At 37.8% G+C, this 23,696-nt stretch overlaps 1 protein-coding gene across 7 annotated transcripts; it reads left to right on the top strand.

The window, feature by feature from the left end:
* The first annotated feature begins 1,659 nt into the window (after positions 1-1,659).
* On the top strand, positions 1,660-23,662 carry LOC123873299 (xanthine dehydrogenase-like). Of its 7 annotated transcripts, none has more exons than XM_045918103.1 (23): positions 1,660-1,837; positions 2,751-2,803; positions 6,165-6,280; positions 6,846-7,015; positions 8,379-8,539; positions 8,801-8,951; positions 9,531-9,701; positions 10,496-10,553; positions 11,209-11,429; positions 11,767-11,869; positions 12,463-12,590; positions 12,985-13,272; positions 13,607-13,762; positions 16,544-16,666; positions 17,127-17,402; positions 18,043-18,263; positions 18,627-18,810; positions 19,203-19,398; positions 19,590-20,174; positions 20,585-20,766; positions 21,969-22,158; positions 22,601-22,714; positions 23,499-23,662. In XM_045918103.1, the coding sequence occupies exons 3-23, from the start codon at positions 6,235-6,237 to the stop codon at positions 23,567-23,569; spliced, it is 3,795 nt and encodes a 1,264-aa protein (XP_045774059.1). In that variant the 5' UTR covers positions 1,660-1,837; positions 2,751-2,803; positions 6,165-6,234; the 3' UTR covers positions 23,570-23,662. The 7 variants fall into 7 exon arrangements, with proteins under 7 accessions (XP_045774059.1, XP_045774054.1, XP_045774058.1 ...); XM_045918098.1 differs by having other exon boundaries at positions 1,660-1,843; XM_045918102.1 differs by having other exon boundaries at positions 1,660-1,843; positions 2,730-2,803.
* Positions 23,663-23,696: the final 34 nt, after the last annotated feature.

Genomic DNA, 23,696 nt, shown 5'->3' with positions numbered 1-23,696 from the left:
GACGAAGTCCATACTTATATAGTTTCCCGAAATTGTAAATAACTACAAACTTGACATTGGCTAATCTGTGTAAAGCCTGACGAGAGAGAGAGAAAAAAGAAGAACTTGAGCAAACAGATATAATATTTTAACACATTGTTATGTTGCGGCTACATTAAGGTTAACGCCAATGCCCAACAACGCCATAATTATCGAGATAATCAACGCGTTAAACTCAGTGGCCACACTTGAACGGCGAATATCTAATTCCAATTGTATTGGGGTTAAAATTTCGTCCAACGTCAAACAGTATTGTAAATGCCGTTGTAGGTAGGTACGTGGATCGTGGCTATATCTACGTTTAACGGGAAACGCCGTTAAACACCGCGTTGTTGGCCGTTAATGTGGCCAGATCATTACGATTCCGTATCTTCAGAGATACATACTTATAGGAGCACTCCGTTGTCTGTCTGCCTGTCGTTTCTGTCAGGCCCGGTCAATTTTTTTGAAAATAAAATCTACCCTATGTTACTCAGGAATAGTGGTGAATTATCAAAATCGGTTTAGTAGTTACAGAGATTACTTCCTACAAACAAACTTAACCTTACTTGTATCTGAAAAAAAAAAACCTGTGGAACCTGTATTGTGCCTATTAAATAATCCTAATATTGTTCCGATGAACCCAGCCTACGTCCCTACGTCGCTAGCTCTTGCCAATACCACAGAATTTTAAAGTAAGGTAATAGAAATGGTTGCCAGTTAGTTGATATAGGCTCATAGTCACTACGACATCTTGAACGCGTGAGAAGTCCCTACGACTTACTAATAAACTAAGCTAAGTAACTAAGTACCTATGTTAAATTCGTCTTTTTTTATCCGACTAAGGCAAAGCTGAAAGGAAGGGTTATGATTTTATCAGTCTATGTATGTATTTATGTGTGTTTGTATGTTTACTGTAACATCTTAAGTAATGAGCTAGTTTTTATGAATAAGATGTCAATCGATTCGTTATTATGATCCGGGTAACTCAGGCTACATGTTATATGAACATATACATGTAAAAACTGGGGATCTCTTAAATTATTATTTTTTGGTAACGTCTCGAGTGGAATATCAAAAAAAAGTTGAGAAAGTTTTGAATTTATCATATATATCAATATTTTAATATCAATATTTTAATAATTAATTATTATTTATATAATTAATATTAAAATATAAGGGACAGAAAAACAATTTTAGTTTATTTCAGCGACTATAATAATATTAAGATAAGTATTCGGATTTTAGTTATGAACTTTATCTTGTTACGATAATCTAGGTCTGATAATACAGTAACGTAGTAATCTGCGCAGCGATAAGAAGACACTGTTTTTACACGACTGTCCAATAAAGGAGTGTTTTGTGAGTGTATGCATGTGAGTTTCTTCATTCTTTATTCTAATAGATATATCGTTAGAATCCTTACATCATCCTGTGTGACACTGGCTATAAGTTTAAAAAAAAAAGATGTGGTGGATGTATGGTGCCATTGTCAAATGTGAGAAAGCCTTTTTAGTTCGTTTTTTGGCAGGGCAGTCGTGTTTTTTTTTATTTTGGCTTGTACCATTTCTATACCAATTCTACATTCTGTGTGCAACACTGTGATTACAGTTAGATTATAGAACAGTGTTTACGGCGATGCCTTCCCGATCGCAAGTTCGGTAACCGGTCAAGAACTATCTAATATTGAGTTTTTATAGTGTTTTTATTATATTTTTTATATTTAGTGGATATTTATGTGTTTATACTGCGCGCGATTTGGTGTGAAGTGTGAACTCTAATTTATGGAAGTGGAAAATTCTGGCGACCGGGGTTTACAGTTAAAGTTAAGTAAATAGTAGCCGTTTTGTTTAATTGTTTACTCTTAACTACCTTTTTAAGCCCCGACCCAAAAAGAGGGGTGTTATAAGTTTGACGTGTGTATCAGTGTGTGCCATCGTAGCTCCTAAACTAATGAACCGATTTTAATTTAGTTTTTCCGTTTGAAAGGTGGCTTTATCGAGAGTGTTCTTAGCTATAATCCAAGAAAATCGGTTCAGCCGTTTGAAAGTTATCAGCTCTTTTCTAGTTACTATACCTTCACTTGTCGGGGGTGTAAAAAATTTTTAATTTATACTTGTATCTATTTTTATCGCGATTCGTTTGTTTTCTTTTTTGGCAGCGAATTTTCTGGAAATTATACTTATTAGGTACAGACTAGATGATGCCCGCGACAAATCCCGTGGGAACTCTGTGATTTTCCGGGATAAAAGGTTGCCTATGTCAGTTTCCGGTATACAAACTACCTCTGTACCCATATTATAAATCGGTTAAACGGATAGGCCTTTAAGAATCCCGTGGGAACTCTTTGAATTTCCGAGATAAATGTAGCCTATGCCCTTTCCCGGGCGTAAGCTAACTCTGTACCTACCTGTCATCAAAATCGGTTAAACTGTTGGGTTGTGAAAAGCTAACAGACAGACAGACACAATTTCGACTCAATTAGACTCAATTTGGATCTTATATGTACCTCTAAGGGTGTTATGTCAGAACCCTCGGTGCGCGAGTCACGCTCGCACTTGGCCGGTTTTCTTAAGTAAGTCTATCGAATAAGTAGGCTCCACTCGTACTAAGCTAAAAGATATTGGTACATACTACATATATATTTTATGAAATCAAATAAATATTGCACAATATAATTATCATAATAAGACCTCCTTGTTTGTATGTAGGTAATTATAATTACCTTCCAGTTTCCACGTGTAACCGTGAACGCACTGGTGACTTCGAGGAAGATAAAATCTACGTAAGTATATAATATTGTTATACGTATTATCATATAATTTAGTGTTTACTAATCTTTGCTCTCGTCTTCGCCCGCATCTAGGTCAAAACTAGGTACCTACATACATACTGTTTAAAGACTTCGTAAAAAAAAAAATTTGTTTATGTAGGTAAGTAGGTAATTTGAATCTACGCGCGTACAATTTTTTTTCTGAAAATTTTGTGAGAAAAACCGGTAAGTGCGAGTCGAATTCACACACGAAGGGTTCTGTACCGCCACCATCGTACCTCAGGATAATAAATATAACGCTATGACCTACCTACTGTTTATTTATTTTTATTTAGCTTGACGGCCATCTTGAAATTTTGTTACTACCTATAATTTGTTGTTATAAGAGCAATTCTGTGAAAATTTCTACCTATTACGTATCGTGAGATCCAGCCCGTTGACAAACAGACGGACGGATGGACGGCGGAAGCTTAGTAAAGAGCCCCGTTGTACCCTTCGGGACGGAACCCTAAAAATCATCAACTGCTTTTCGGTAACGACGCAAACACGCTTTCGTTACTCGTTGTAAATACAGAAGGAGCTCGAAGTTTGGCGTCACGTAGCTCTACAAGAGAACTAGAGTGAGGCAACTCTCGGTTTGATCCTGAATCGACGATAATATGTCAAACTAGCATATTATTATTGTAAATTGAACACTTTAAAAGAGCAAACACCGAGTTTCTTGCTGGTTCTTTTCGGTAGGAACGGCATTCCGAACCAGTGGTAGATTATTTTGACCATCGATGTATATTGACGCTTCAAAAGCACTTGTAAAAAGTTTTGAATATCAACGTCACGGTAATATTATCTATTACATACCATTACCGTGTCAACGTTTTCTTGTTTTACAAAAAGAGATACAAATACAATAGATTTGAATACAATAGATTCGAATGAAAATTTATTCTATTCTATTCTATAGGTGAGGTGAAATCAAAGATAATCTACAAGTGTAAATTAAAAATTTATAACACCCCCGACAAGTGAAGGTTACAGTAACTAGAAAAGACCGAAAAGACCAGTAACTTTCAAACGGCTGAACCGATTTTCTTGGACTATTCCGCGCCTACGATCCAAAGTATCAGAGTTTTCCAAAACATCATTTTCAAATAAATAATAATGTATCAAGGCAACGTCCATCTTGACAGCTTGACATTTGTCAATTGACATAATAATATTATGAACCTAACGGTTATGTAACCTTCTTTTCTACAAGAAAACTAGAAAAGAGCTGATAACTCTTAAACGGCTGCACCAATTTTTTTGGATTATAGCTAAGAACACTCTCGATCAAGCCACCTTTCAAACAAAAAAAAGTAAATTAAAATCGGTTCATTCGTTTAGGCGCTACGATGCCACAGACAGATACACAGATACACAGATACACAGATACACAGATACACAGACACACAGATACACAGATACACACGTCAAACTTATAACACCCCTCTTTTTGGGTCGGGGGTTAAAAAATGGGCTATTCATAGGCTATCTAGCGTCAAATATAGGAACATTTTTGACGCCTGCCAGTGACGTCGAAGCCTTCATCAAACTGTGGCTCTGCCTATTTCGATAACTCAACACCGACGGTTCAGTTCAACTTCACGGACACAGTAAAAAGATAGTAGGTACACAAAAAGGTGACCATTTTCGCAACAATGAGATACTTAGGTATTTATTCAATTGTTCGTGACCCCAGTGTAGTCACGCCTCGGTATTGCTAGGTGTGATAAAGCAATATTGGAGGTATTTGCCAACGCCCTACCCTTGCATAACCGTCTACTAATATGAATCCATACATAACTACTAACTACATAGGTATAATAAATGCAAAAGTGTATCTGTCTGTCTGTCCGCTAGCTTATCAGTTATCAAATTCCATTCGTTTAACCGATTATGTAGCCGTGATAGCATAGTGGTTAACACGTCTGCCTCCTATTTGGGAGGTTTGAGGTTCAATTCCGAACACGGACATCAGTTTTCAATGCTTGTTTTAATGGTGAAAGAATACATCGTGAGGAAACCTTCATGCTTGAGAGTTCTACATAATACCTACTCTCAAAGGTGCGTGAACTCGGTCAATTCGCACTTTTCCCTTTTCAGTCTCAGAGGGGACCCGCGCTTAGTAATGGGTCAGCCATGGCGCTTTCAAAATCGATGGGGTCAGCAATGGTTTGATAATAATGATGATGAATTTTACCTTTAGATGAAAAGAGGTTTACGTTTTTCACTAGAGGAAAACTACGCAGCCAATTAGGTACACTGGTTATTTTATAAGCCATAAGTACTAAGTTATTATGACGTGGCTGGTTAGAAAACCTAACTTATTATTCTAAGTGACACCTGTATTTATTTACCTAAGCGGTAGGTATGATTTGAATATTTTATAGCCGCCACAAAACACGTTCTATTCAAAATGCACCTACCTATACCTAAATGATTTAAATAATATTACGGTCTACCTAAGGTACAGTATTATTGTAATGAATGAAATGGAATGTTTGCGTGTTGCTATTTGTGGTTGTTTAGATTATATAGATTTTATAAAGGTTTTCGAAAAGATCTTGTTGGAATATCTAAAAATCTTTTTTTTTCCAGCATAATCTATCACAGGCAGTCACATCACATATAGATGGCGTAGTCCCGTCGATAACTTGCAGTGTTCTACATAAAAGTGTTAGGATTACCTTGTGCGATGGTACGGAACCCTACGTGCGAGAGTCCGACTCGCACTTGACAGGTTTTTAGGGTTCCGTACCTCAAAAGGAAAAACGGAACCCTTATAGGATCACTTTGTTGTCTGTCTGTCTGTCTGTCTGTCCGTCCGTCCGTCCATCTGTCGTGTCTGTCAAGAAACCTATAGGGTACTTCCCGTTGACCTAGAATCCTGTTAAAATGTGTTTCAATTTTCAAAGTAAGATAACTATACCAAGTGGGATATCATATGAAAGGGCTTTACTTTTACATTCTAAAACAGATTTTTATTTATTTTTATATATTCTTAATAGTTTTTGATTTATCGTGCAAAATGTTGGAAAAAATACCAGAGTACGGAACCCTCAGTGCGCGAGTCTGACTCGCACTTGGCCGTTTTTTTTTTCAGTTTCACTCAGTTTTTGCTCCTTCTGTAATAATAGTATTTCGTGCAATTAACGCCGTTTTGTTCGCGAGCTCCATTAATTAGATTTAGAAAATCTTGTAGAAATCTGTTAGAAACCGGTATCTACCATCTAACTCATAGGTACCATCTTTAATTATGATTGATTGATTATAATCAATAACTAATCAATAATTAATAATTATTAACTAATTTTTTTCATTTGTATTTTTTTAGCTTGAAGAACAGACCGGACCCTACGAAGAAAATACTCTTTTTGTAAAACAAGAAAACGTTTATATTCAAAATGAACAAAATCAATTTTACAATTAACGGAGAATCTTATTCTTTGAGTAAGTATTAAATTAATTAAAAATAAGTTTTTACCATTATCAGCTTACGATTAACTTATTTAAGTACCTACCTACTTATCGCCAAGTGCATAGATCAAAGACAATTTTATATTATTTTAGGTAAGGTTTATTTCAAAAAGCAGACACCAAATTAAGCTGTCTTTAAATAATAACTCATAGCTCAAACTACAGGATGAATAGTGCTGAAAGGCATGCAGATAGCTATTAGGACTAGGCATTCGCTAAGAAATGATCTATGAAAATTCAACCCCAAGGGGGTAAATCGGGGTTTGAAATTTGTGTAGTCCATGCGGACCAAGTCTCGGGCATAAGTTAGTAGTTGTACAAATTATCAGCTTTTTAGTTATTTTTAACCCCCGACCCAAAAAGAGGGGTGTTACAAGTTTAACGTGTGTATCCGTGTATCTGTCTGTGGCATCGTAGCTCCTTTATTCTTTATTTATTTGCATTCATGTCTTACATCATAAAAAAAACTCCTAAACTAATGAACCGATTTTCCGTTACTTAACAGTCTGTTACTTAATTTCAATTCATTTTATTCCAGCGGGATCAGAAGTGTCACCTTCCACGTCTCTCAACGACTACCTACGAAATACGTTGGGTCTGGTGGGCACTAAGGCCATGTGCCATGAGGGCGGCTGCGGAGCCTGCGTCGTGTCCGTGGCTAAGACACATCCGGGCACTTATGAGAAACACGTGGTCGCTGTTAACTCTGTAAGTATCTGGAAGATAGGAAAATAAGGAATGATTGGGCGAACTTAGGCAGAATGAAGGTTTAGACTCTTAGGCTGAAATCTATAGAGCGCACTTTGACTTTGCTCCAACTGAAAACACTGTTAAAACGAGATAGCGTTATACCGCTGGCATAAATCTGTCTCCTTTTAACTGAAACTTCTAAGCAAACTCAAAGTGCGCTCTATAGATTTCAACCTCAGGCACGGCGGTGATGTACCTACCATGAGGGTAGTTGTTGGGCTTATATCAGTATGGTGTCCGGAGCCAAGAAACATTCGGGCACGTATGAGAAACAGGTAGACGCTGTTAACTCTATATCTGGAAGGTAGGATTTTCAAGATTGGGATTGGTAGAAACAACTTAAAGCTTTTGTACACGAAGGCAATGTGCCATGAGGGTGGCTGCGGGGCTTGCGTGGTGTCCGTGGCCAAGACCATCCGGGCACTTACGAGAAACACGTGGTCGCTGTTAACTGTGTTAGAGGTATCTGGAAGATAGGGTAGTTTAACAAAATCGATATTTGTCTCATTCGATGTCATGCGATCTGTTCTTAGAGGTTCAGGAGGCCATCTTGATAGAATTTGTATTAATAAAGGTGCCCACGCACTTGAACTGAACTGCAGCTGAACTGCACGTCGCGGCAGCGCCCCGCACTATATTCTCTCCAGCCGCGACGCGCGTACCGCGTAGCGCGTCACTGCCGCGTGTCGCGGCTGGAGAGAATATCGTGCGGGGCGCTGCCGCCACGCGCAGTTCAGTTGCAGTTCAGTTCGAGTGCGTGGGCACCTTAAGGGTCTTTTGATTGTTTTTATTTCAGTCTCCATCCGAAACTCAAAAATTATTGAATATAGTTTCAGATGAGCTTCAGTGTTTAGATCGTGAACTGGGTAATTAGATGTTGCGATTTGCGATTGCAATCGAGATATAATTAATTTATTTGGCCATTAGTTTTATTTAGATTAAATCCATTACATTTATGCTATTAGTTTTAATTAGTTTTGGGACATTCCAATTAATTATTTGTTAAAATATTTCAATACTTACCTGCTTTTTCTGATTGACGCCTTACAATGTAAAATTATAAAATGTACAAATGGTGCCATGCAGCCTCTATATTGAATTTTTCGCAAAAAAATTATAGCCAGTGTATTTCGGGATGACGTTAAGAGTTTAACGATACCCTATACATTCACAACTGTTCACGCTTTTTTTAGAAGTTATGATGGAATAAAGATACTCACAAACTTACATAATTATGAACTCTAAAACATTACACTCCTTTCTTTGGGCAGTAGTCGTGACAAAAACAGACTTCTTTATAATATTTCATTTTCTATTCCAGTGCCTAGTCCACGTGTTATCATGCCACGAATGGGACATCACCACTATAGAAGGGGTGGGGAACCGCAAAGATGGCTATAACGAGCTCCAGTCCAGGCTAGCGGCCTTTAATGGCACCCAGTGTGGGTACTGTACCCCCGGGATGATCATGAACATGTATAGGTATGAAACAATTTTACTTAACTAACCACCAACCTAACCTTTTACATAATTAAGTATCAGTTGCATGACATAGGGGTTAAAGTTACATTATGGTAACCATTAATAGTATCTTGTGCAGACGATATGAGTTATGTAGATCATTGATGTTGTAGGTAGGACATTGATTTGTATGAGGATTGAGGTAGAGTTTGTGGTTTAAGCTTTCAAGTGAAGAAAGCCATTCTGATTCTTGTTCTTCCAATAGGTATGTATTTTTTTCAGTTTGTACGAGGGCTCGGAAAAGAGGCTGACAATGCATCAGGTAGAGAGAGCGTTTGCCGGCAACATCTGTAGATGTACCGGCTATCGGCCCATTTTGGATGCCTTCAAAAGCTTCGCCACCGATGTAGTCCAAGATGGCGCAAAAATAAAGGTACCTAACAGTTAAATTTTGAAAAAATTCTGTCTCGGTCATAATAATATGTATTTACTTGGTAAAAATAAATGCGAAAATGTGTCCGTTTGTCAATCTTTCTGGCTGCTACCTTCTCACGGTTTTTTTTTGGCGAAGCGCATGGTATCAAACACACTGGTGCCTCGCTGATGGCTAATTTAAACCGTTGAGCTAAAAAAAAAGATTCCGACGAATTGAGAACCTCCTCCATTTTTTGAAGTCGGGTAATAAGCACTATCAGGATTGATTTGCTGACTTCATTTGTCGACACTTCGACCTATGGCCATGGCCATGAACCATGCAACTGGGCCGAAATATCGATAAATAAAGTCGCGTTATCTACAGTATAATAAGTAGGTATATCGTTAACGACATATTTTTCTGTACCAAAAATTAAGTTTCAAATCATAACCGCCATCAGCTCTCGGATCACCTAATACGTGGATCAGCTTTACATTTAAAGACTTGCTGTACAGTATCAATGTTTTATATTTATTTTGTAGCTTTAAATAGCTTTGCAATAACAATGCTTTTCATGTGAAGGTCTCAATCTTTCAGGATGTAGAAGATCTGCACGAAATGCAGTGTGCCAATAAGTGTGCAAAGAAATGTACAAAGGAAGAAAAGGATTGGTGTTTCATACACAAAAACAGCAACGAGAATTTATTTGATATACAAATGGATGTAAACAGATGGTACAAAGCTTATTCTGTAGAAGATGTTTTTAAGGTAGGGGTTTTTTTACAAGAATATTAGCAATTTTAATCATGATTAAAATATTTCCTTTTCCCTCCAGCTAAGCGAAAGCTTGTGCAAGGAATGTGTACGGACAATACGATGGATGGGATTAGAACTGTTGACCTTTCCGATTTCGATCCGCTCCTTAACCGTTGAACTATTGAGACTAATTACTGCAAACTTGTACAATCCTAGGACTAAAGTAATACTCCAAATCAGGACGATTCAGAATGAGTCATTTTCGAGTTTGAGGTCGCGAACATTAAAGTTTTCGCGCTCACTTCGCATTCGTTTATATTCCGAGATAAGTTATTCCATCCAGCCAGTTCCACAAAAAGATGCAATAAGGGACCATCCACAACACCTGGCCATTGAGCCTTTCTCGTCCAGTCGCTTCCCACCACTCTTTTAACATCGTCGAGTCATCCTAAATGTCGGAAAAAATACCCGAGTAGGTATACGGAACCCTCGGTGCGCGAGTCTGACTCGCACTTGGCCGGTTTTTTAAAGACTTAAGACTTTTGTCTCTTGAGAATTTTTTGAATGCATTAGTCGGGTAAAAATAGATTTGTCAGTGTTTTACGCAAGCCAGAAACGGCTGAGTCTTCATTTAACGATGCATCTCTTAGATACGGGTAGAAACCATCATGAGCTATTGAAAACTGTGTGAGCCACTGGAGGCATAGCCTACATGAGTTTAAAAAAGTATGGGAAACTAACATCCCTATAGTAAAACAAGTCTGGAAAAGCTACTCCTTTAACTAAATACCTATTTCTTGTTTTAGGTTCTTACTAAAGAAGGTTCAGACAGCTACAGACTTGTCGCGGGAAATACGGGAAAAGGTAATAATAAGATACACACGTCAAACTTATAACACCCCTCGTTTTGGGTCGGGGATTAAAAATGAATAGCGAAGTAACGTAGAAGTAGGAGAAGTAGCGAAGACCTACTTTGCGTCCATCCGTCTGTCCGTCAGAGTCATTTAACTTCCGAATAAACGAATACTCGTAGGTAGTTACTTCAAGTTTTTATTTCAGAAATAGGTTAATTATGTAAGTCAATAACCCTAAGCCGAACAATGGTAACTAACATTAACTAACGTCAAAGTCTGCATCCATACGTAGTCGAAATTCCTCGAACACGTACGAAGCGATTTGCTTCCTCTTTCCTAATCTGAACCGCCAGGACATGGAACGCCCTTCCGGCATCAGTTTTCCCTTCCACCTATAATATGTGTACTTTTAAGTCAAGAGTTAATAGGCAACTTCTAGGCAAGCGCGCTCCATCTTAGGCTGCATCATGACTTGCCAGCGAGTCTGATAGCAGCCAAGCACAATTAAAAAAAAAAAACATTAATCAAGTAGCAAATAGAAATTAAATCATTAGCTACACTTTTTCTCTACGAGAGAAAGAGCGTTCGCCTGATTTTTTACCTGCAATTAATTTTACCAAAATTGTAGGAAAAGTAAATTGTAAAGCTTAAAAACAATTTTCTAGGAGTGTTTCCAACGACAAAGGAGCCTCGTGTGTTCATCGACGTAACCTCAATAAGTACGCTGAAGGATACCATAATAGACGCGAACCTGGTACTCGGAGCGGGGCTCTCCATCCATGAACTGATGGCGGTATTCCAGAGGCAGATGAATAATGATAATTTTCGCTATCTAGAGCATTTTCATCGTCATTTAGAGTTGGTGGCTAACGTACCAGTGAAAAATGTAAGTTGGTATTTAGGTACGCTAGGTACGTAGGTAAGCTCCTGATTTTTTTTTAAAGAATACTAGCCATGCTTATCATGACTAATACTCCCCAATTAAGCGTAAAGCTTGTGCCAGGAGTGGTTACGACAATAGTGCAACGGGTGGGGTTTGAACCGCCGACCTTTCGGAATTCAGTCCGCTCCTCAACTGTTGAGCTATCGAGGCTCTAATTCCCTTTGAAAAGGCTTATTTAAATGATAAAAAAGCTTGGGAATGAGATACCATAAAAGCTTTGATAGTTCTAAAGTCTAATAAGTTTAAAAGTGGTATTGTGAAAGCTATTTTTAACTTGCAGATAGGAACCATAGGAGGAAACCTGGCTATGAAGAATGCTCATCACGACTTTCCATCCGACGTGTTCCTTATATTCGAAACAGTTAATGCAGTTATTACTTTAGGTACGGACTTTAAATACGACTTTAATCTTTACTACTGATAAATTTAATTTACCCAACTGTAAAGGTATAAAAAAAATCTTTGATTTACTTGTTACTTGGGGATACCCGCGGCTTCGCCCGCGTGGATTTCGATTTTTTTAAATCCCGTTGAAATTGAATGGAATTGAATTGAGAGTTAAATCTTTTTGTAACTCTTTGATTTTCCGGGATAAAAAGTAGCCTATGTCCGTCTCCGGGATGTATCCCAAGTCTGTACCTTTCATTAAAATCGGTTTAGTGGTTGGGCCGTGACAGACAGACAGATAGACATACACACTTTCGCATTTATAATATTATAAGTATGGATTAAGAGTTGAACCAGAGTAAACGAGAGTGAGGGTCAATTCAGGATCAAACCATCCTGAATTGACGATATCTTAAATATTTGGCTATGGTGACGTAAAATCAAAGAAAAATAGGGCTATTTTAAGGCTACCCGCATCAACATTAGACGCCTGCCAGAGACGTCGAAGCCTCGACGTTTTGTTAGTTCCGTGAACTGTGGTTGAACTGAGTGTTTTCAAAGAAATAAAACAATGAACTTGTATTTTCAGTCGACAGCAATTTCAAGTACCATGAAATGAACTTACAAAAGTTTTTGGCCACGGACTTGAAGGACAAGCTTATAGTAAATGTCAAGATACCACCTCTGTCAGAAAATCACTTAATAAGAACATATAAGGTCAGTACTCTGTATAATATGATAAACTATTTGGATAGTTAGTCACACTAGTAAAACGTCACGACTTACAATCCTTTCAAGGGACTGTAAAGGAAACCAAATGTTACAAAGAGATAAGAGATCGTATTAATATGAGAAAGTACAAATCAATAAACTGGTAGATAGTTTTGGAACCCTATACAAAATCTGACACGCATATGAATGCCTATAAATTCACACATACAATAACTCATATTATCACTCTTGTAGAAAATAGATGAGGTTTTAGATTCAATTTATTTTATACTTTTTATTTAGATGTAGGTTCCTAAGTTTTTTCTTCATAGAATTCAAACTATAAATTTTATATGTTTTCATAACTATAAAATCATCCTTTTATCAAATGATATTTCAGATAATGCCTCGTGCTCAAAACGCTCACGCAATCGTCAACGCAGGTTTCCATTTCACCTTGGACGCCGATGAAAAAGTCGTATCTTCCACCATAGTTTACGGATCCATCGCCTCTGATTATACCCATGCGACAAATGTCGAAAACTACCTTAGAGGGCAAATCTTGTTCAATGAGCACACTCTGCAAAAGGCACTTGAATTATTGGAGGCAGATATAAAACCTGTGGAGAATTTACCCGAACCATCACCAGCTTGTAGAAAAGCAATAGCCTTGGGGCTATTTTATAAGGTTACTCTTTTTATTAAACGCACTTATAGCGAGCACACTAGAAGGTGGGTCATAGGATGAGTGCCCATGAACATTTGCATTATTAGAGAAATCGGCTTTTTAGGCTAGTAATATCTTGCTTAGCTTGTTGTACATATTCAACTACCTATTCGTAAATGTTATCTAATGGCCATGTAGTTGAAGTACATTTTGTTTTTATAATTTGTACTATAAGTATTTATTAATGCATTCTTTATAAGAGGTAATAAGATTTTGAGAGATTCTGAGGATTATTCTGTGATTGTGATATTGTATCAAAGATGTTTTCTGTAGTCTAACCACTAACTGTCCACAGGCAATTTTATCACTACATTTATCAACTAACCCTCGGTACAAATCTGGTGGTATTCATTTGAAACGACCTGTGTCGCATGGAAGCCAAACCTACGATACCGACAAAAGTGTGTGGCCTCTGAACCAGCCTGTCCCCAAACTGGAAGCTTTAACTCAGGTATAACTTTATTATCAGTAGCGTAGCTAAAGCTATCATAGGGCCTCCAAGCGCAGAGGGCCCTCTCCCCCTTTAAGGTTTGAAAAGAGAGGAGCAGTAGGCTCCTGAATAAAGGTGATTCATTTATTTATTAACCTATTAATTTAATACATGTATTAAAGTTTGTTGATTACATTCGATACTAAAATTTAACAATTTTAAGTAAAAAAATAGTATTAACTCAAAATATAAGTTGGGCTAAAATAAGTTTAGGCTACGTGAAAAGAGGGTGTGGGGTCCGATTTTCCTCTATGCACTAGTGGTGTCAAAAAATAATTTATCTATAATACATATTCAATATAAAAAAATATTCAGGATATTAGATATTCCTTAAACCCCATATTTAATATAAAATTTTTAAAGCAATACATTTTCTATTAGTAATTGCTTTTAAATTTGACGAGGCGTTTGCCAAAGATAGACCTACGATCTACGTCACACGATATCAGTAGCGAATATCATACGCGATAAAATATTATATTCTATCGCTACGCGTTGGTTTTTAATTCGTTTGGAATATCGCCCCTCGGTAGTTTCATTTATCAAATAGATTCTTTCGATTTTGCTATTCAATCAGGACAGTAGTTTTATTTTATTTGTGAACTTGGTTGTGGGTGAATACTGAATGTAAATAATATCATATTTCGATATTCGGAGTTGATATTATCACAGATTAGGTTAGTTACTTGATTTTGTAGATTTGTGACGCGCATATTTGTTATTATAGGTTAGATACGTAAATTGTATTGGTCTTTTTGGAAATGTGTGTGTTTGTGTGGTCTCATGATGGAACCGGGTGGGCATAGTGGATTATATCCAGGGTCTCATGATGGAACTGGGAGGTAGCCATAGGAACCGAGTGTCTGTTATAGCTCCGGCGTGCTTGGAGCTTGGGTTGTTCGATTTTTGTATTAGTTTTAGCCGTAATGAAGGCTAAAATAAAAACTCGTTATTAAAACGATTTTTAAATAGGTAACTGGGTAAACTTATCTACTTTTTGTACCTTCTTGACATTTCTTTATCATTCCAATTGTTTTTAATTTTGCATAAATACGTAGGTAGGTATAGGTACCTAGGTATTTAGAGTAAAATTATTACCATATACTATACGTCTTTCGGGATTTCTTTATTGTCATGCTTTTTAGGGTTCCGTATCTGAACCTGAAGGGTGCTAACAAGGAATACAGAATCTATTATTTATTTTTGTGAAGCTTGTAGGTACTTATTGAAGTAAAGGTTTACAAGTGCCTTTGAAATTTGTTGGTACTAGTATATCGTGTTAGGTACTATTTTTATTACTTGAGTGTTATTGAAATGGAGACCCGTGCTCAGTAGTGCGCCGGCGATAAGTTCTCACTTCTTTTTGATGATTCTTATAAAAAAAATAATGAAAAGAAATAATTTAAGTATAAAAATACAAAATAAAAATCATTTGTTTTTTTAAAGTGATATAATATATTTCTACAGAACCTCCTCCGACACCTCCCAGACGTCGCTTTTAAGGTGGTAATCTGTATAATGGTTCGCTAGGGGTGAAAGCAACAGAAAAACAGGTGCAAGCGATTCTCGACCTTATTGACGGTAACGAGAAAGTTGTTATTTTGTCATATTCTTGCTCAGTATCATTCATAGATTGCTAATATGTGGTTTTCTGAAATATGTCAATAAGGTTGAAAATCGTTTGCATGCAAGTTTCTGCTTGCGGCTTTTTTTTTTGATAGTTAATATATTTTAACGTAAAAAATATTCAATATTTTTCTGTAACAAACATTAATATTATGATATAGGAATCTAACCATATTTGACACCTCTACTATGCACCGAGGCCCTTATCTACCTAGCTACGCCACTGTTTACTATGCGTATTTTTGTAAGTAAACTCTACAACCACTTTGATGGCAAAACCACATAGACACCCAGTATGGGTGTCTAGTAAAGTTAAGCACTCATCATATCCTTAACTAGCGACCCGCCCCGGTTTCGCACGGGTGGACATTAATTTTTTCTATTTTCCGGGATAAAATATAGCCTATACGGATTCGGAAGAATCCCTCTAAGTAATGGTAAAAGAAATTTTGAAATCGGTCCAGTAGTTTTGCAGCCTATTCAATACAAACATACAAAAATACAAAGGTTTCCTCTTTATAATATTAGTTAGTATAGATAAATTCGCTTTTCTTGAGTTTAATTTGGTTCTTACGACTTTGACACCTTCAATCCCTTTCATTGATTTTCTATTTTACTGCATTTGTATTTTTTTTATTTATATTTTAGTTTTCAGGGTTCCGTACCTCAAAAGGAAAAACGGAACCCTTATAGAATCATTTTATTGTCTGTCTGCCCGTGCGTCCGTCGTGTCTGTCAAGAAACCTATAGGGCACTTCCCGTTGACCAAGAATCATGAAAGGAAGATTTATTCCTTTATTTGTGCTATAAGACCTACCTCAGGTAGGTAGGTCTTATAGCACAAATAAAGGAATAAATCTGAAAACCGTGAATTTGTTGTTACATCACAGAAAAAAAATTAAAATGTGTTTTAATTCTTAAATTAAGATTTATACCTACCAAGTGAAGTATCATATGAAAAGGGTTTACCTGTACATTCTAATACAGATTTTTATTTATTTTTAAGTATAATAGTTTTTGATTTATCATGCAAAATACCGGAAAAATACCCGAGTACGGAACCCTCGGGGCGCGAGTCTGACTGGCACTTGGGTGGTTTTTTATTATATTCTACAGTGTTCTGGCGAGGCGTTGTATGTTGGAGATAGTATATCTACACCTCGTGATTTGCATGTTGCTTTCGTGCTCTCTACTATTTGTCTTGGAGAGATCGTGAAAATTGATGCCAGCGAAGCTTTGGTACGTAAACTTTTCTAGTTAAAACTTAAAATTCTAGATTACTTTGGTCACATACCTGGACCTTGAAGTAATTGAAAGGCATTCCGAACCAGTGGTAGATGCTTTTGACGATTCAAAAGAACTTGTAAAAGTCTAATTGAATAAAAATATTTTGAATTTGAATTTGAATTGGTATAAATATCACGTGGCCAAAAGAAAGGAGCTAGCTACTTATGGGCCTTACGAAATGGGTTTATGTTCAGTGTATATTCTTTAAAAAAAATACAAAAGACGGCACGGCACTCTCACGGCATAGACGCGAATAATAATTGTGCACTAAACTGATCACTCAGTTTAGTGCTTTCCTGAATTTTGTATTAAAAATTCATGAGGTAGCAAATAATATAATAAACGCCTTTGCATGGATTCTTCCCAAGTAGTAAATAATAAGTTTAATTTAAAAAATTGTACGACTTTTTAGAAAATTCCAGGCGTTGTCGGTTTTTTCTCCGCAAAAGATATTCCCGGAAAGAACAATTTCACTCCAAAAGATATCCCCTCTATAGACGTTGAAGAAGAAATCTTTGCAAGCAAGAAAATCACTTTTTACGGTCAGCCTATTGGCATAGTCGCAGCTGTGACCAGGAAACTGGCTTTAAAAGCTGCGGGCTTAGTAAGAGTATCCTACAAAAAGAATCCAGCTAAACCTGTTCTGACTATCAAAGATGTTTTGGCAGCTCCCGATAAGGATAAGCGGGTGAGTAATTTTTTTTTTTACAAGAACAAGTTAGCCCTTGACTGCAATCTCACCTGGTGGTAAGTGATGATGCAGTCTAAGATAGAAGCGAGCTAACCTGAAAGGAGTATCGCAGATTTTCATTAAACCGTGTAATAACCAAAGGAGTGTGTCCTTTGGTTATAATACGGCATCGTTCTGGGACGCTAAATCGCTTGGCGGCACGGCTTTGCCGGTAGAGTGATAACTAGCCACGACCAAAGCCTCCCACCAGACCAGACCAGAAAAAAAATTCTCTTGGGTCTGATTTTAATCATTTATAAGCCTCGTAAAAGTTGATTGCATCAGTTTCCTTCAGTTGGTCAGAACCTCACTTAGAAGATCTTCCTTGTGGTCTCTTACCTTCCACGTTCCTAACCATAATCAAGCTTCTCGATACTTTCATTTTCGTGTCAGGCGATATGTCCAAATTAACCAAGGATGCGCTGAAGGTATATAGTGGAAAAACGAGTTTTATTCTGTACTTAGTTGCAGAAAAATCGATACGTTTTTGCGTTTGGCAGTTCACGGAATACGCAACAATTCCCTGTCTTTCTCTTGCGTGAAAAGTCCATGTTTCAAATAGGAATCTTTATTGATTTTATTTAAAAACAAATTTCAGATCCTAGAAGCTGTGACAATTACTGCTACAGACAGGGGCACAGACACAGCACATGTGATCAAAGGGGACTTTTATATACCGGATCAGTACCACTTTACCATGGAGACTCAGAGCAGTACCGTGTCCCCCACTCGTCGAGGACTCCGCGTGCGATCAGCGACTCAGTGGATGGACTTAGTTCAGGTTGCTGTGGCAAAAACTTTGAATTTACCATTGAATAGGTAAGACAAAAACTTAATAGGCTACAAGGGTAAAAACCAGTTTATAAACTGTGAGTTCGTCTGTATATCACTTTTGATATTTTAGTTTAGAATGGGACCTAGAAATGAGCCTTGAGTTACACCTGTTGAATCGTATAGTAGATACTTACTTGTAAACTACTCGTAGGATGTTTCGTAAAAATGAACAGATATTTCATAATGGTATTTATATGAGGATGGTTGTAGATTTGTGCTTCATCTTGTTCATAAAGTTGCATGGTCCACTTAATCAAATGCTTTACCAAAATCTTTTGAACTGAATCTAAATTTTTTAACCTGAATTTAATTAATTGATTTGCTTAACCAGAAGTATTCAATGTTTAGGGTGGATGTTGAAGTGCCTAGACTGGGCGGTGCGTACGGCGGGAAGGCGTCTCGAGCATCGCTGATCGCTTGCGCCTGCGCTCTTGTCGCCTACAAACTCAATCGCAAAGCCTCCCTCGTGATGCCCCTTACCGACAATATGGAGGTTATTGGGAAACGCATGCCAGCTTATTTTGAGTATGAGGTACAAATATTATTTCACATCTTTTCCATCTTTTCTTCTATGTTTTCTCCCTATCATATTATTCTTCTCATCTATATCCATTTCTTTTCCGCTGTAAAATCATCTGAATTCTTTGTCTGTTACTTTTTTAACGCGTATTAAAAATCACTTTAGCGATTTAAATCAAATCATCAAATCAGTTTATTTTACCTACTAAGTTGTAACGAAACATAAAATTGTTAGTAATTCATAATTCACCTTAAGCTTAGTTTTCTATACTATCTTCTGCCACTTCTATTAAATATTCGTAACGGGCAAAGTCCTAAGTACCTACTTAAAATATTTTTGCAAAGTAGGTTTTGTCCGAGGACTTTATTCTTTATTCTTTTTATTACGAGTGTCTTTATTTCTAGCTGGGTGTCAACAACGATGGAGTCATCCAGTATGCTGATGTAGTTTTCTACTCTGATGGTGGTTCATCGATAAATGACAATTTAGCCAGCTACATCGCTGATCCTTTATCAAGGCTTTACAACAAAAAGCGATGGAACATCAAAGGGTATAGTGTTATTACTGATAAACCCAGCAATACTTGGTGTAGAGCTCCAGGTAAGGATTTTAAATATTACCTTGATTCAGTGATCGCAAAGCAAGTACACCACTCTGAAGTTGTAGCATAATGGTCTGCGCAGTTATGGTCCAAGCAAAAAGAAGCACTATAGAAATTTGCATATTTTTTGTACAATACGTTGACTGCGCAGTGTGAGAAGGATACTAAGCCGTTTTGTGTTGTTTTACAGCAACAGCAGAAGGGTTTTCCGCAGCCGAACATATAATGGAAAGAATAGCAGATGCTACTAAAAAAGATCCTATTGAAGTAAGGACACTGAATATCACAGCAGAAAATTCTCCTATGCTAGACCTGGTAGACACTTTCAAAATAGACTGTGAATACGAGACGCGTAGAGCAGTTATTGATAAATTTAATTCTGAAAATGCTTGGAAGAAGAAAGGGTTACAAGTCTCCTTGATGTCATATCCGATAGAGTATGACGGTAACTTCCCCGTTGCAATATCAGTTTACCATGCTGATGGGACAATCCTTATTGCCCATGGGGGAATAGAAATGGGCCAAGGCATCAATACAAAAGTGGCCCAAGTTTGTGCCTATGCTTTAAAAGTGCCTCTAAGTATGGTGACAGTAAAAGGAGCAGACACATTTATTTCTCCAAACGCTATGGCAACTAATGGAAGTATCACCAGCGAATCTATCGCATTCGCGACAGTCAAAGCCTGTAATGAGCTATTGTCGAGATTGGAACCGGCGAAAGCTGATCTTAATGAACCCACTTGGCAGGAAATCGTAACAGCGGCATATAATAAAGGTTTATTTATTTGTTTTGAGTAATAAAATCTATTGCGTCTTAAAACTATCGATTAAGACGTTCATAACCGTAATTAGCAACAAACATTAAACACCTTGAATAATAGAAGTTCTTAGATCATGTTTCTGTGGTAAATTATTATATTACCTTGTTATTATTCTCCCTAAAAGAATAAGATTTTATCAAAAATTAAGATTTTATATCTTTCAATCTTATTTTTATCCAGCATTCAACATGCGAAAGTCTGTTACATTTATTCCCATCCATACCGGAGCTATATATTAGGCTATTTTTTATTCCGAAAAATCAAAGGATTCCGACGAGATTAAGAAAACTAGAACCACGCAGACGAAGTCTCAGACATCACGTAATTTTTGAATATTTTTTTACTTAGTTCTTTCGCCTATCAGGTATTAGTCTCCAAGTAAGCGCAATGTCATCAAATCTGGACAAGTTGACTCCCTATTCAGTCTACGGAGCTTGCACTGCGGAAGTGGAGTTAGATGTGTTAACTGGCAACCATGTCTTGACTCGGGTAGACTTGGTTGAAGACACCGGACGCAGTCTCAGCCCTGAAATTGATGTTGGACAGGTACTCTTGCTTAATAGCGGTATTTACTTCTTAACCAACTTCCAAAACTGACCTCATAGTCATAAACCTAGCAATACAAGTTTTAATTTTTCATATTTTATCGGTTTAGGGATTGGTTTAGGGCTTAAAACTGGTTAAAGAAAGTAAGTTAAAAATTGAAAATGGATATCATTATTGTATCTTCTTCTTCTTCTTCTCTCTGGGCTGGTTTCCGCACTTAAACGTTTCCGTCTGTTATGCGTGTGTTGCCCCTCCCCGCCGAAGTCTTCACTCCAGCCATCCAAGCTCGCTCCAGAAGCCAAGTAGACCGCCCAGGTTGCCGAGGACTTCATGGAGTGAGGTTGGGGAACCCAAATGGCGTTCACGTTGTTCTGCCACGACCATGCACTCCAGGAGCACGTGCGTCGGCGTTTCATCGACCTCCATGCAGGCCCTGCATAGAGGATTGTCGGTAACACCTATAACGAAAAGGTACTTGTTTAGTGGGCTGTGCCCTGTTATGAGTCCCATCATCTTCCTAAGTTTACCTTTGTCCAGGCGGAGTAGTTTGTTAGTTTGTCGTATATTTATGTTAGGGAAAGCCTCTTTGGCTTGCCTGCAGTCAGTTGCGCTTGCCCATAGTTGAGAATGCTCATTATCTGCTCTCATAAATAATCATTATTGTATTTAATTAATTCATTATCACTATCATCAATAACCGATAGACGCCCACTCTACGTAGACGTGGACGTAGATCTCTTGTAAAGACTTTCGCACGCCACGGTCTTGCGCCGCCTGAATCCAGCGGCTCCCTATGACTCGCCTGATATCATCCGTACACGTAGTCTGCGCTTTCCGGTGCCAGGTTACCATTCCAGCAACTTGGGACCCCAACAGTTTTTCGAACTATGTGCCCTGCCCATTGCCACTTCGGCTTTAAAGCTACCTAACGCGGTATAAATTCCACAATTTACTTGTTCTACCTATGTTGATTATTTTATGTAAGTGGCCAATATATTATTTCCTATTACATATTTAACAGTTAAAAGAATTAATGTCCTTTTTTTAATTTATAGACTAGCGCTTGGCTGCAATCAGAGCTACCTGCTAACAAGACTAAGATGATGCAGGCTAAGATGGAGCGCGCTTGCCTAGAAGTTGCCTATACACTCTTGACTCTAAAAGTGGAAGGGAAAACTAAAGTTTATTTTGTTTGTTTTCAGATAGAAGGTGCCTTTATCATGGGCCTGGGACTTTGGACGTCTGAGAAGCTAGTATACGATCCCTCAGGGCGTTTACTTACTAACCGAACGTGGACGTACAAGCCGCCTGGCGCTTGCGACATTCCAGTGGACTTCAGAGTTTCGTTCAAGAGAAATTCGTTAAACAATAATGGTGTTTTGAGGTCTAAGGGTAAGCACAGTCGTAATCTACATCAGCCCACTGCCAGCTCACTAGTGAGATGGGTCTCCTCTCGGAATTGGAAAGGTTTGGCCGTATGGCCACCAAAATATGGTATGGTATGGTATGGTTTCACCGGGCTGACCAAGTGTGGATTGGTAGACTACACACACCTTTGAGAACATTTTGGAGAACTCTCAGGTAGAAGTGGGAGTCTTGGTTTCAATTTCCAGTAGGGTGAATTTGGGCTGAGCTAGTGTTAAAATAGGGTGAGCTTAATTGTCCCTTATATGTTGTTGCTGACTTCATAGTCGCTGATCATTCTTCCCTGTGTTGGGGACAATACACAGAGAAACTTTCAGCTATAATAAAGTAACGAAAGTCTGGCTAACGCTATACCTCTTAGTCCATAGTAAGTAATTATTATCTAAAAAATATTTCTTTTTTTTTTCAGCGACCGGGGAGCCAGCACTGGTTCTAGCAGTAGTGGTGATGCATGCTTTACATGAAACAATCGTAGAAGCAAGGAAGGAGTATGGCTACCACGACACCGAATGGGTTCACGTTGGTAAGTCGTACAACATAATATACGTACTAAGTATACCTATCTTCATCAATATCATGATTCATGATCAACCCATTGTCAACTCACTAATGAGACACTATGAGAATTCCGAAAAGATGGAGGTGCGCGGGATCGAACTCCTGAGCTCCCGAAAAGGAGGCGGATGTCTTAACCACTAGGCTATCACTTGTAGAGAGTATCACATGTATACTCACAGTCACCGTAAAACTGTGCTTTAGTAATCCCAAAATAAGAAGTCCAATCCAAGCAGTTCATAAACTAAAGATTAATTAATAGATACTTACTTTACTTTTCTCCGAGGGGGATATCTTTGGAAGATACCCGCTCGGGTTATGTGGGATTTCTGCCCACTAAAACCCCCTCGGTGGCCCTCCTCAGCACATATTAAGAAGCTTCGGGAACTCTAACGAACGTGCCGGTGCCTCTCTCGCGCGACGCCCATTGGGAAACCTACACTACCCGGCTGAGATCAGCCCCCCGATTGTGTAAGAAAAACGTATTCTTCTGCCCTTTGATTGGTTGATTCGCTGTTTATATTTTTCACAACCAATCAAGGGGCAGAATTTGCTACCGATTACGATAACGATGAATACATTTTTATTTCACAACTGGGGGGCTGTACACTACGCAGCCATACCTAACGTGTTCAGATTGGAGTAGGTAACTTACCTACCTATTTTACGTGCCTACGTAATGAATGCAGAACCTTCTTCATTTTTGAAATCGGTAATTAAATCAATACTTACTTACTTAATTTATTTTTCAGATACTCCATATTGCGTGGAGAACATAATTCAAGCAATATCTCCAAACATTGCATGTTATCACCTCAAATAAAACTACCTACTCGCGAACTGTGAAGTGTAGATAGTAGTCTGATTCCATTACAAATACAAACACAAATAATATGAATAAAGTTTATTTCTAATACGCCTATATGTTTATCTTATAAACCTAAGTAACT

Source organism: Maniola jurtina, chromosome 16 (genome assembly GCF_905333055.1).
Source record: "Maniola jurtina chromosome 16, ilManJurt1.1, whole genome shotgun sequence".
NCBI lineage: Eukaryota > Metazoa > Arthropoda > Insecta > Lepidoptera > Nymphalidae > Maniola > Maniola jurtina.
The sequence above is the reverse complement of the archived record's forward strand: the minus strand, read 5'-3'. Positions and strand labels throughout refer to the sequence as shown.